The sequence below is a fragment of the Leptodactylus fuscus genome, chromosome 5 (assembly GCF_031893055.1).
Source record: "Leptodactylus fuscus isolate aLepFus1 chromosome 5, aLepFus1.hap2, whole genome shotgun sequence".
Taxonomy (NCBI): Eukaryota; Metazoa; Chordata; class Amphibia; order Anura; family Leptodactylidae; genus Leptodactylus; species Leptodactylus fuscus.
The window spans coordinates 67,326,634-67,340,588 of NC_134269.1; the positions used below are offsets into that span (position 1 = coordinate 67,326,634).

The following is a 13,955-nucleotide window of genomic DNA, read 5'->3' on the forward strand; positions in this document are numbered from 1 at the left end:
CAATTTTTACTACTGGTATACAGTGCCATTGTCTGACTGGGAATTCAAAGAGTATATTGGGAATACAAATACCCTCATTTCTTGCTACTGCCATATAGTGCCAGTTTCTGACTGGGAATTCAAAGAATATATTGGGGTTACGTGCACCCACAATTTTTACTACTGGTATACAGTGCCATTGTCTGACTGGGAATTCAAAGAGTATATTGGGAATACAAATACCCTCATTTCTTGCTACTGCCATATAGTGCCAGTTTCTGACTGGGAATTCAAAGAATATATTGGGGTTACGTGCACCCACAATTTTTACTACTGGTATACAGTGCCATTGTCTGACTGGGAATTCAAAGAATATATTGGGGTTATAAATACCCTCATTTCTTGCTACTGCCATATAGTGCCAGTTTCTGACTGGGAATTCAAAGAATATATTGGGGTTACGTGCACCCACAATTTTTACTACTGGTATACAGTGCCATTGTCTGACTGGGAATTCAAAGAATATATTGGGGTTATAAATACCCTCATTTCTTGCTACTGCCATATAGTGCCAGTTTCTGACTGGTAATTCAAAGAATATATTGGGGTTACGTGCACCCACAATTTTTACTACTGGTATACAGTGCCATTGTCTGACTGGGAATTCAAAGAATATATTGGGGTTATAAATACCCTCATTTCTTGCTACTGCCATATAGTGCCAGTTTCTGACTGGGAATTCAAAGAATATATTGGGGTTACGTGCACCCACAATTTTTACTACTGGTATACAGTGCCATTGTCTGACTGGGAATTCAAAGAATATATTGGGGTTATAAATACCCTCATTTCTTGCTACTGCCATATAGTGCCAGTTTCTGACTGGTAATTCAAAGAATATATTGGGGTTACGTGCACCCACAATTTTTACTACTGGTATACAGTGCCATTGTCTGACTGGGAATTCAAAGAGTATATTGGGAATACAAATACCCTCATTTCTTGCTACTGCCATATAGTGCCAGTGTCTGACTGGGAATTCAAAGAATATATTGGGGTTACGTGCACCCACAATTTTTACTACTGGTATACAGTGCCATTGTCTGACTGGGAATTCAAAGAGTATATTGGGAATACAAATACCCTCATTTCTTGCTACTGCCATATAGTGCCAGTTTCTGACTGGGAATTCAAAGAATATATTGGGGTTACGTGCACCCACAATTTTTACTACTGGTATACAGTGCCATTGTCTGACTGGGAATTCAAAGAGTATATTGGGAATACAAATACCCTCATTTCTTGCTACTGCCATATAGTGCCAGTTTCTGACTGGGAATTCAAAGAATATATTGGGGTTACGTGCACCCACAATTTTTACTACTGGTATACAGTGCCATTGTCTGACTGGGAATTCAAAGAATATATTGGGGTTATAAATACCCTCATTTCTTGCTACTGCCATATAGTGCCAGTTTCTGACTGGGAATTCAAAGAATATATTGGGGTTACGTGCACCCACAATTTTTACTACTGGTATACAGTGCCATTGTCTGACTGGGAATTCAAAGAATATATTGGGGTTATAAATACCCTCATTTCTTGCTACTGCCATATAGTGCCAGTTTCTGACTGGTAATTCAAAGAATATATTGGGGTTACGTGCACCCACAATTTTTACTACTGGTATACAGTGCCATTGTCTGACTGGGAATTCAAAGAGTATATTGGGAATACAAATACCCTCATTTCTTGCTACTGCCATATAGTGCCAGTTTCTGACTGGGAATTCAAAGAATATATTGGGGTTACGTGCACCCACAATTTTTACTACTGGTATACAGTGCCATTGTCTGACTGGGAATTCAAAGAGTATATTGGGAATACAAATACCCTCATTTCTTGCTACTGCCATATAGTGCCAGTTTCTGACTGGGAATTCAAAGAATATATTGGGGTTACGTGCACCCACAATTTTTACTACTGGTATACAGTGCCATTGTCTGACTGGGAATTCAAAGAATATATTGGGGTTATAAATACCCTCATTTCTTGCTACTGCCATATAGTGCCAGTTTCTGACTGGGAATTCAAAGAATATATTGGGGTTACGTGCACCCACAATTTTTACTACTGGTATACAGTGCCATTGTCTGACTGGGAATTCAAAGAATATATTGGGGTTATAAATACCCTCATTTCTTGCTACTGCCATATAGTGCCAGTTTCTGACTGGTAATTCAAAGAATATATTGGGGTTACGTGCACCCACAATTTTTACTACTGGTATACAGTGCCATTGTCTGACTGGGAATTCAAAGAGTATATTGGGAATACAAATACCCTCATTTCTTGCTACTGCCATATAGTGCCAGTGTCTGACTGGGAATTCAAAGAATATATTGGGGTTACGTGCACCCACAATTTTTACTACTGGTATACAGTGCCATTGTCTGACTGGGAATTCAAAGAGTATATTGGGAATACAAATACCCTCATTTCTTGCTACTGCCATATAGTGCCAGTTTCTGACTGGGAATTCAAAGAATATATTGGGGTTACGTGCACCCACAATTTTTACTACTGGTATACAGTGCCATTGTCTGACTGGGAATTCAAAGAATATATTGGGGTTATAAATACCCTCATTTCTTGCTACTGCCATATAGTGCCAGTTTCTGACTGGGAATTCAAAGAATATATTGGGGTTACGTGCACCCACAATTTTTACTACTGGTATACAGTGCCATTGTCTGACTGGGAATTCAAAGAGTATATTGGGAATACAAATACCCTCATTTCTTGCTACTGCCATATAGTGCCAGTTTCTGACTGGGAATTCAAAGAATATATTGGGGTTACGTGCACCCACAATTTTTACTACTGGTATACAGTGCCATTGTCTGACTGGGAATTCAAAGAGTATATTGGGAATACAAATACCCTCATTTCTTGCTACTGCCATATAGTGCCAGTTTCTGACTGGGAATTCAAAGAATATATTGGGGTTACGTGCACCCACAATTTTTACTACTGGTATACAGTGCCATTGTCTGACTGGGAATTCAAAGAATATATTGGGGTTATAAATACCCTCATTTCTTGCTACTGCCATATAGTGCCAGTTTCTGACTGGTAATTCAAAGAATATATTGGGGTTACGTGCACCCACAATTTTTACTACTGGTATACAGTGCCATTGTCTGACTGGGAATTCAAAGAGTATATTGGGAATACAAATACCCTCATTTCTTGCTACTGCCATATAGTGCCAGTGTCTGACTGGGAATTCAAAGAATATATTGGGGTTACGTGCACCCACAATTTTTACTACTGGTATACAGTGCCATTGTCTGACTGGGAATTCAAAGAGTATATTGGGAATACAAATACCCTCATTTCTTGCTACTGCCATATAGTGCCAGTTTCTGACTGGGAATTCAAAGAATATATTGGGGTTACGTGCACCCACAATTTTTACTACTGGTATACAGTGCCATTGTCTGACTGGGAATTCAAAGAGTATATTGGGAATACAAATACCCTCATTTCTTGCTACTGCCATATAGTGCCAGTGTCTGACTGGGAATTCAAAGAATATATTGGGGTTACGTGCACCCACAATTTTTACTACTGGTATACAGTGCCAATTTCTAACTAGGAATTCAAAATGCGCAAGGCTCCCGGAAAGGGACGTGGACGAGGCCGTGGGCGAGGTCGGGGGAATGGTTCTGGGGAGCAAGGTAGCAGTGAAGCCACAGGGCGTCCCGTGCCTACTCCTGTGGGGCAGCAAGCATTGCGCCACTCCACAGTGCCAGGGTTGCTTGCCACATTAACTAAACTGCAGGGTACAAACCTTAGTAGGCCCGAGAACCAGGAACAGGTCTTGCAATGGCTGTCAGAGAACGCTTACAGCACATTGTCCAGCAGCCAGTCAGACTCTGCCTCCTCTCCTCCTATTACCCAACAGTCTTGTCTTCCTTCCTCCCAAAATTCCGAAGCTTTACAGAACAATAACCCAAACTGTCCCTGCTCCCCAGAGCTGTTCTCCGCTCCTTTCATTGTCCCTCAACCTGCCTCTCCACGTCACGATTCCACGAACCTAACAGAGGAGCATCTGTATCCAGATGCTCAAACACTAGAGTCTCCTCCATCTCCGTTCGATTTGGTGGTGGATGACCAGCAACCCACCCTCATCGACGATGATGTGACGCAGTTGCCGTCAGGGCATCCAGTTGACCGGCGCATTGTGCGGGAGGAGGAGATGAGACAGGAGTTGGAAGAGGAAGTGGTGGATGATGAGGACACTGACCCGACCTGGACAGGGGGGATGTCAAGCGGGGAAAGTAGTGTGGATGTTGAGGCAGGTGCAGCACCAAAAAGGGTAGCTAGAGGCAGAGGCAGAGGTCAGCAGCTTAGGCGAAGCCAGGCCACACCCGGAATCTCCCAAGATGTTCCAGTTCGTACCCAGCCCCGAAAAACTCCCACCTCGAGGGCACGTTTCTCGAAGGTGTGGAGTTTTTTCAAGGAATGCGCCGAGGACAGATATAGTGTTGTCTGCACAATTTGCCTCTCGAAATTGATTAGGGGCTCTGAGAAGAGCAACCTGTCCACCACTTCAATGCGCCGTCATTTGGAATCCAAGCACTGGAATCAGTGGCAGGCAGCAACGGCAGGACAAAGGCCGACTGCCGTTCACGCCACTGCCACTGCCTCTGCCTCTGCCTCTGCCACTGCCACTGCTGACTGTGCTGGCGATGCACTCCAGAGGACGAGCCAGGACACCACTTCATCTGCCTCCGCCACTTTGTTGACTTCTACCTCATCCTCCCCTGGTCCTGTCTTATCTCCTTCTCCTGCACCATCAAAGGCACCATCAGGCGTTTCTTTACAACAACCCACCATCTCTCAGACATTGGAGCGGCGGCAGAAATACACTGCTAACCACCCACACGCGCAAGCCTTGAACGCCAACATCGCTAAACTGCTGGCCCAGGAGATGTTGGCGTTCCGGCTTGTTGAAACTCCCGCCTTCCTGGACCTGATGGCAACTGCGGCACCTCGCTATGCCGTCCCTAGCCGTCACTACTTCTCCCGGTGTGCCGTCCCCGCCTTGCACCAGCACGTGTCACTCAACATCAGGCGGGCCCTTAGTTCCGCGCTTTGCACAAAGGTCCACTTGACCACCGACGCGTGGACAAGTGCATGCGGACAGGGACGCTACATTTCACTGACGGCACACTGGGTGAATGTAGTTGAGGCTGGGACTGCTTCCCAAACTGGCCCGGTGTACCTCGTCTCCCCGCCTAACATTCCTGGCAGGGACACGAGAAGAACACCCCCCTCCTCCTCCTCCTCCTCTACCGCCTCCTCCTCCGCCACCGCCTCCTCCTCCGCTGTTAGATTGACCCCAGCTACGAGTTGGAAACGTTGCAGCACTGGCGTTGGTAGACGTCAGCAGGCTGTGCTGAAGCTGATCAGCTTGGGGGACAGACAGCACACTGCCTCCGAGGTGAGGGATGCCCTCCTCGATGAGACGGCAATATGGTTTGAGCCGCTGCACCTGGGCCCAGGCATGGTCGTTTGTGATAACGGCCGGAACCTGGTAGCAGCTCTGGAGCTTGCCGGACTCCAACATGTTCCATGCCTGGCCCACGTCTTCAACCTAGTGGTGCAACGTTTCCTAAAGAGCTACCCCAATGTTCCAGAGCTACTGGTGAAAGTGCGGCGCATGTGCGCCCACTTTCGCAAGTCGACAGTAGCCGCTGCTAGCTTAAAATCTCTCCAGCAACGCCTGCATGTGCCACAACACCGGCTTTTGTGCGACGTCCCCACACGCTGGAACTCAACGTTTCAGATGTTGAATAGAGTGGTTGAGCAGCAGAGACCTTTGATGGAATACCAGCTACAAAACCCTAGGGTGCCACAAAGTCAGCTGCCTCAGTTTCACATCCATGAGTGGCCATGGATGAGAGACCTTTGTGACATCCTACGGGTCTTTGAGGAGTCCACAAGGAGGGTGAGCTCTGAGGATGCGATGGTGAGCCTTACAATCCCGCTCTTGTGTGTTCTGAGAGAATCCCTGATTGACATCAGGGATAACTCAGATCACACAGAGGAGTTAGGGATAGCATCCGATCCGTCACAGCTGGAGAGTAGGTCCACACATCTGTCCGCTTCACTGCGTTTAATGGAGGAGGAGGAGGAGGAGGAGGAGGAAGAAGAGTTGTCCGATGATGTGATGGTGATACAGGAGGCTTCCGGGCAACTTCGAATCGTCCCATTGTTGCAGCGCGGATGGGTAGACATGGAGGATGAGGAGGAAATGGAGATTGAACTTTCCGGTGGGGCCAGAGGAGTCATGCCAACTAACACTGTGGCAGACATGGCTGAGTTCATGTTGGGGTGCTTTACAACCGACAAGCGTATTGTCAAAATCATGGAGGACAACCAGTACTGGATCTTTGCTATCCTTGACCCCCGGTATAAAAACAACATCTCGTCTTTTATTCCGGTAGAGGGGAGGGCCAATCGCATCAATGCTTGCCACAGGCAATTGGTGCAGAATATGATGGAGATGTTTCCAGCATGTGACGTTGGCGGCAGGGAGGGCAGTTCCTCCAGTAGGCAACCAAGTTCTCACCGGTCCACACAAACGAGGGGCACACTGTCTAAGGTCTGGGACACCTTGATGGCACCCCCTCGCCAAAGTGCCGCCACGGAGGGTCCTAGTGTCACCAGGCGTGAGAAGTATAGGCGCATGTTGCGGGAATACCTTTCCGACCACAGCCCTGTCCTCTCCGACCCCTCTGCGCCCTACACGTATTGGGTGTCGAAGTTGGACCTGTGGCTTGAACTTGCCCTATATGCCTTGGAGGTGCTGTCCTGTCCTGCCGCCAGCGTCCTATCTGAGAGGGTGTTCAGTGCAGCCGGTGGCATCATCACTGACAAGCGCACCCGTCTGTCAGCTGAGAGTGCCGACCGGCTCACTTTGATAAAAATGAACCACCACTGGGTAGAGCCGTCATTTTTGTGCCCACCTGTGTAAAGCACCCCAACATGAAACTCCATGTCTGTACTCAACCTCTCCAATTCCTCCGCATCCTCATACTCATCCACCATAAGCGTTGCACAATTCTGCTAATACTAGGCTCCCTCCACCCTGATTTCCCCCAACTCTGCTGGTTAGAGGCTCCCTCCACCATGAATTTGCCCAAACTGGGCTGGTTAGAGGCTCCCTCCACCATGAATTTGCCCAAACTGGGGTGGTTAGAGGCTCCCTCCACCATTAATTGGTCCAAACTGGGCTGGTTAGAGGCTCCCTCCACCATGAATTTCCCAAAACTTGGCTGTTTAGAGGCTCCCTCCACCATTAATTGGTCCAAACTGGGCTGGTTAGAGGCTCCCTCCACCATGAATTTGCCCAAACTGGGCTGTTTAGAGGCTCCCTCCACCATTAATTGGTCCAAACTGGGCTGGTTAGAGGCTCCCTCCACCATGAATTTGCCCAAACTGGGCTGTTTAGAGGCTCCCTCCACCATGAATTGGTCCAAACTGGGGTGGTTAGAGGCTCCCTCCACCATGAATTGGTCCAAACTGGGGTGGTTAGAGGCTCCCTCCACCATTAATTGGTCCAAACTGGGCTGGTTAGAGGCTCCCTCCACCATGAATTGGTCCAAACTGGGCTGGTTAGAGGCTCCCTCCACCATGAATTTGCCCAAACTGGGCTGTTTAGAGGCTCCCTCCACCATGAATTGGTCCAAACTGGGTTTTTTAGAGGCTCCCTCCACCATTAATTGGTCCAAACTGGGCTGGTTAGAGGCTCCCTCCACAATTAATTGGTCCAAACTGGGCTAATTAGAGGCTCCCTCCACCATGAATTGGTCCAAACTGGGTTTTTTAGAGGCTCCCTCCACCATGAATTTGCCCAAACTGGGCTGTTTAGAGGCTCCCTCCACCATGAATTGGTCCAAACTGGGCTGGTTAGAGGCTCCCTCCACCATGAATTTCCCAAAACTTGGCTGTTTAGAGGCTCCCTCCACCATTAATTGGTCCAAACTGGGCTGGTTAGAGGCTCCCTCCACCATTAATTGGTCCAAACTGGGCTGGTTAGAGGCTCCCTCCACCATTAATTGGTCCAAACTGGGCTGGTTAGAGGCTCCCTCCACCATGAATTTCCCAAAACTTGGCTGTTTAGAGGCTCCCTCCACCATTAATTGGTCCAAACTGGGCTGGTTAGAGGCTCCCTCCACCATGAATTTGCCCAAACTGGGCTGTTTAGAGGCTCCCTCCACCATGAATTGGTCCAAACTGGGTTTTTTAGAGGCTCCCTCCACCATTAATTGGTCCAAACTGGGCTGGTTAGAGGCTCCCTCCACAATTAATTGGTCCAAACTGGGCTAATTAGAGGCTCCCTCCACCATGAATTGGTCCAAACTGGGTTTTTTAGAGGCTCCCTCCACCATGAATTTGCCCAAACTGGGCTGTTTAGAGGCTCCCTCCACCATGAATTGGTCCAAACTGGGCTGGTTAGAGGCTCCCTCCACCATGAATTGGTCCAAACTGGGGTGGTTAGAGGCTCCCTCCACCATTAATTGGTCCAAACTGGGCTGGTTAGAGGCTCCCTCCACCATTAATTGGTCCAAACTGGGCTGGTTAGAGGCTCCCTCCACCATGAATTTGCCCAAACTGGGCTGTTTAGAGGCTCCCTCCACCATGAATTGGTCCAAACTGGGTTTTTTAGAGGCTCCCTCCACCATTAATTGGTCCAAACTGGGCTGGTTAGAGGCTCCCTCCACAATTAATTGGTCCAAACTGGGCTAATTAGAGGCTCCCTCCACCATGAATTGGTCCAAACTGGGTTTTTTAGAGGCTCCCTCCACCATGAATTTGCCCAAACTGGGCTGTTTAGAGGCTCCCTCCACCATGAATTGGTCCAAACTGGGCTGGTTAGAGGCTCCCTCCACCATGAATTGGTCCAAACTGGGGTGGTTAGAGGCTCCCTCCACCATTAATTGGTCCAAACTGGGCTGGTTAGAGGCTCCCTCCACCATTAATTGGTCCAAACTGGGCTGGTTAGAGGCTCCCTCCACCATGAATTTGCCCAAACTGGGGTGGTTAGAGGCTCCCTCCACCATTAATTGGTCCAAACTGGGCTGGTTAGAGGCTCCCTCCACAATTAATTGGTCCAAACTGGGCTAATTAGAGGCTCCCTCCACCATGAATTGGTCCAAACTGGGTTTTTTAGAGGCTCCCTCCACCATGAATTTGCCCAAACTGGGCTGTTTAGAGGCTCCCTCCACCATGAATTGGTCCAAACTGGGCTGGTTAGAGGCTCCCTCCACCATGAATTTCCCAAAACTTGGCTGTTTAGAGGCTCCCTCCACCATGAATTTGCCCAAACTGGGCTGTTTAGAGGCTCCCTCCACCATTAATTGGTCCAAACTGGGCTGGTTAGAGGCTCCCTCCACCATGAATTTGCCCAAACTGGGGTGGTTAGAGGCTCCCTCCACCATTAATTGGTCCAAACTGGGCTGGTTAGAGGCTCCCTCCACCATGAATTTCCCAAAACTTGGCTGTTTAGAGGCTCCCTCCACCATTAATTGGTCCAAACTGGGCTGGTTAGAGGCTCCCTCCACCATGAATTTGCCCAAACTGGGCTGTTTAGAGGCTCCCTCCACCATTAATTGGTCCAAACTGGGCTGGTTAGAGGCTCCCTCCACCATGAATTTGCCCAAACTGGGCTGTTTAGAGGCTCCCTCCACCATGAATTGGTCCAAACTGGGGTGGTTAGAGGCTCCCTCCACCATGAATTGGTCCAAACTGGGGTGGTTAGAGGCTCCCTCCACCATTAATTGGTCCAAACTGGGCTGGTTAGAGGCTCCCTCCACAATTAATTGGTCCAAACTGGGCTAATTAGAGGCTCCCTCCACCATGAATTGGTCCAAACTGGGTTTTTTAGAGGCTCCCTCCACCATTAATTGGTCCAAACTGGGCTGGTTAGAGGCTCCCTCCACCATGAATTTCCCAAAACTTGGCTGTTTAGAGGCTCCCTCCACCATTAATTGGTCCAAACTGGGCTGGTTAGAGGCTCCCTCCACCATGAATTTGCCCAAACTGGGCTGTTTAGAGGCTCCCTCCACCATTAATTGGTCCAAACTTGGCTGTTTAGAGGCTCCCTCCACCATGAATTTGCCCAAACTGGGCTGTTTAGAGGCTCCCTCCACCATTAATTGGTCCAAACTGGGCTGGTTAGAGGCTCCCTCCACCATGAATTTGCCCAAACTGGGGTGGTTAGAGGCTCCCTCCACCATTAATTGGTCCAAACTGGGCTGGTTAGAGGCTCCCTCCACCATTAATTGGTCCAAACTGGGCTGGTTAGAGGCTCCCTCCACCATGAATTTGCCCAAACTGGGCTGTTTAGAGGCTCCCTCCACCATGAATTGGTCCAAACTGGGCTGGTTAGAGGCTCCCTCCACCATGAATTTCCCAAAACTTGGCTGTTTAGAGGCTCCCTCCACCATTAATTGGTCCAAACTGGGCTGGTTAGAGGCTCCCTCCACCATGAATTGGTCCAAACTGGGGTTTTTAGAGGCTCCCTCCACCATGAATTGGTCCAAACTGGGGTTTTTAGAGTCTCCCTCCACCATGAATTGGTCCAAACTGGGGTTTTTAGAGTCTCCCTCCACCATGAATTGGTCCAAACTGGGGTTTTTAGAGGCTCCCTCCACCATGAATTTGCCCAAACTCTGCTGGTTAGAGGCTCAATCCACCCTGATTTTCAAAACAAATGTTGGTGCCAACCTCAACTTACTACAAGGGCCAAATTCACTGCTGGTGACAAGCTCTCCTCACTGCAAGTGCCAAATACACATGTTTCAAGGTGTTTTCCTACTGTCAGAGAGGTGGTATTGAGTGTGTAAAGTGTGTAGTTGTTAGGCTGTGATGTTGGGGTAATAGAGGGTCTTTGGTGTGTTAGATGCCCCCAGACATGCTTCCCCTGCTGTCCCAGTGTCATTCCAGAGGTGTTGGCATCATTTCCTGGGGTGTCATAGTGGACTTGGTGACCCTCCAGACACGGATTTGGGTTTCCCCCTTAACGAGTATCTGTTCCCCATAGACTATAATGGGGTTCGAAACCCGTTCGAACACACGAACATTGAGCGGCTGTTCGAATCGAATTTCGAACCTCGAACATTTTAGTGTTCGCTCATCTCTACTGGTTAAGTATACACAGACCTGCTAGAGACCTTAAACACTAAATGTCAGAGACGTGAAGTCCCACCTTCAGAGGGGTTAACCCTCTGCTCATCCAGTACACTGATGAAACAGACTGCATCTGTGTGATCTTAATATCTATCATTATGCAGAGCAATAACCGGATAATTTCACCTGGCAAATTGTTGCTTTTACAGATGAGAAATAAACCGATCGGTGCAGTGAACATGGCAGACAGTATGGCTAAGTCAGTGGTGAGAATAAAATAAGAAATAATAATGCCATAGTCCAGCTATGCCCAATACCTTGTACAACGTACAACTCTACTTGGAAACATAACAACACCTCCCCCCCTCCCCCCACACACACACTAAAGTGGCATTCCCAAGAATATGAATTTAATCAACATATTTACAACTGTATGTAAGACGACAATTTCTCCTTAATGCTATCCGTTCTCTATGCTATAAGTGGACTTTCCATTGGACTTACCATTATAATTTAGAGAATAATAATGTTATTGTAAAATAGAAGACTTAGAGATTAGGAATTAGACTATGTTCCTCCTACCAGGGAAGTAAATTAGAGATAATGAAAAGAAAAAACTTAGAACCATACTAAGTCCTTGTCATGGAGAGTGGAGCCATCCTGTTGAATTAAATAGTTAAAGGGATTGGTCAGGAATTTTCAGCATGAGAAAATATTCCATCTGTATTCCACTGAAATGCCCACGATTGTAGAATACAGAGGAAAAAGAAAAACATTAAACACAACTTTGGTAAATGGGCAACTTAAGACCGTTATATCTCAAACATCATAAAAGTTCTGTCATATGACACCAAGATGACCATTTCCAGAAATATAACAGTTTGAAGTGCCCCCTCCAGCCTCAGCTTCCTGCATTATATAAGAGCATGCCATCTGCAAACACTCTACAGATTTCAGATCAGAAGAGAGAGGAAAGGGAAATACAGAAGGGAAAGTAGTAAATTTCAGTGCAGGATTCCATAGGAAGTCTGTTAATGAAGTATATTACAAAAATGCATTAATGTCACAAATAGCAGAAAATCCAAAAGTTGTCTTTCTAAGTCCCACATTTTAGACAGAAGCTGTCAAGTACTTTAACTTTATTGTGAACATACAGCATAGTTTACTGTATCTAGTTCTCTCTGCCCTGCACAAATCCCGATCAAATACCTACCAACACAGGACTGGCCTGATGCAACGGTTCTACACCCACCACCATCAACCTGGTTGGAAATACTTGGAGGATTGGAGGCTGTACCATACAATACCAGGACAAACTGCGTCAGTGTTCCTAAGAAAAATGAAAAGCCAGGATTAAATCTTATAATAATTATAACCTCAGACAATCACACATTTATCTCATAATATGAAACAAAAGCTGCTCAATCCACATCCATTATGGAACAAGCCTTTAATTATTTCATAGTGCTTGACATTAGAGCAGCGACCCGTGAAATCCAGGATATACCTGACATTCAGTAAGTGACGGTTGTGAATACAGTACACCTTTATTGCAGTATCGGATTATCTATGTAAATCGAGGATTCCTACCGTGACTTGTCATAATAAGACATCAATGATATTTTTGCTGACGCAAGTTCATTATTAGTGTAACAAAGGCTTCAGGATACTTTCCACCCTATTGTAGACCGTATAATACTGAGGGACTTCACACATGTAAGTCCATACTAAACTCACAGTAATAGAATTCCATATTATCTGGCTACCAGAAACAAGAGATAATTCACTATTTCTGCAACCACTTCATTTCTTTGAATAGGGCCTGCAAAAAGACATATGTTCAGTATCATATTAACCATAAGAAACTGCACACCTCTACTGGGCCTTACAGTAGCGGGGGCCCCCTCAGCCAATCTGAATCAAGCAGCCTGGATTTCTGAATCCTGGATTTCAGGTTCTGTGCGACTGTTGCACGTGGCAGGTCCTGATTTTAACTCTGTCCTTAGGGCACAGATCAAGCTGAATACAATTGTGGAGCACAGGTCCATTAGTTACATGTGCCATCAGCGACGGGTCTGCTGTTGATTTTACAATACTGTCATAGCAAGAGACGCCCTAAATGCAGTTTTTTTTTTTTTATTAACAGAATTGAAAGGTTAAATTGTACTTCCAGCTATAAACAACTTTTCATGGATGAATAATACAGGAGAAAAGATATTGTAATATCTTTTAAAGAGTTCTTTTCCTTACATTACTTACTAAGCTGTTCTCCTGCTCCTTATCTTCAGTCTGACTGCTTGTTTCCATTATATCTGTCTACTGTATTCATCCTCACACATCCAAATCTCTGGTGGGTGGGTGGAGATTCTCCTACCCTCTGGTTCATTAATTTATTGTTTACTTAGTGCTCTCATAGCCTGTTATCTACAACTTAGAAGTGTTAAATAAAACAAGGAATAACAGCAATTATTTGAGTGTCTTTTCTATCTCCATCCTCTCTTCATAGACTAATATGAAAGTGAAGAAGAAAACAGATTTCTTTAATAGGATATATTACAAAGTTTCTAATTTTACTTGTATTAATCATTTATAGAAACATGTGTATGACTGGAGGTACGCTTTAATCTCTGTGGGTATGCCACTGATTTTATCCCTTGGATAGCATATGCTGTACAAGTATGGTTAACCAGATTTCAGTAGTCTGGGAGAGCTGGCTAGGGTTACAGCCCCTATGAGGGGTTGCAAAGGTGCACCCATTTGCCAAGGTATAA

The 13,955-nt window shown here is 46.4% G+C and overlaps 1 protein-coding gene across 1 annotated transcript in view; it reads right to left on the bottom strand.

The window, feature by feature from the left end:
• The window catches only part of FURIN (furin, paired basic amino acid cleaving enzyme), a 155,031-nt gene that overhangs the window by 9,510 nt on the left and 131,566 nt on the right, over positions 1 to 13,955 (bottom strand). The window contains exon 15 of the mRNA XM_075273383.1: positions 12,398 to 12,514. Coding sequence (XP_075129484.1) covers positions 12,398 to 12,514 — 117 coding nt within the window. The remainder of the gene's footprint in view (positions 1 to 12,397; positions 12,515 to 13,955) is intronic.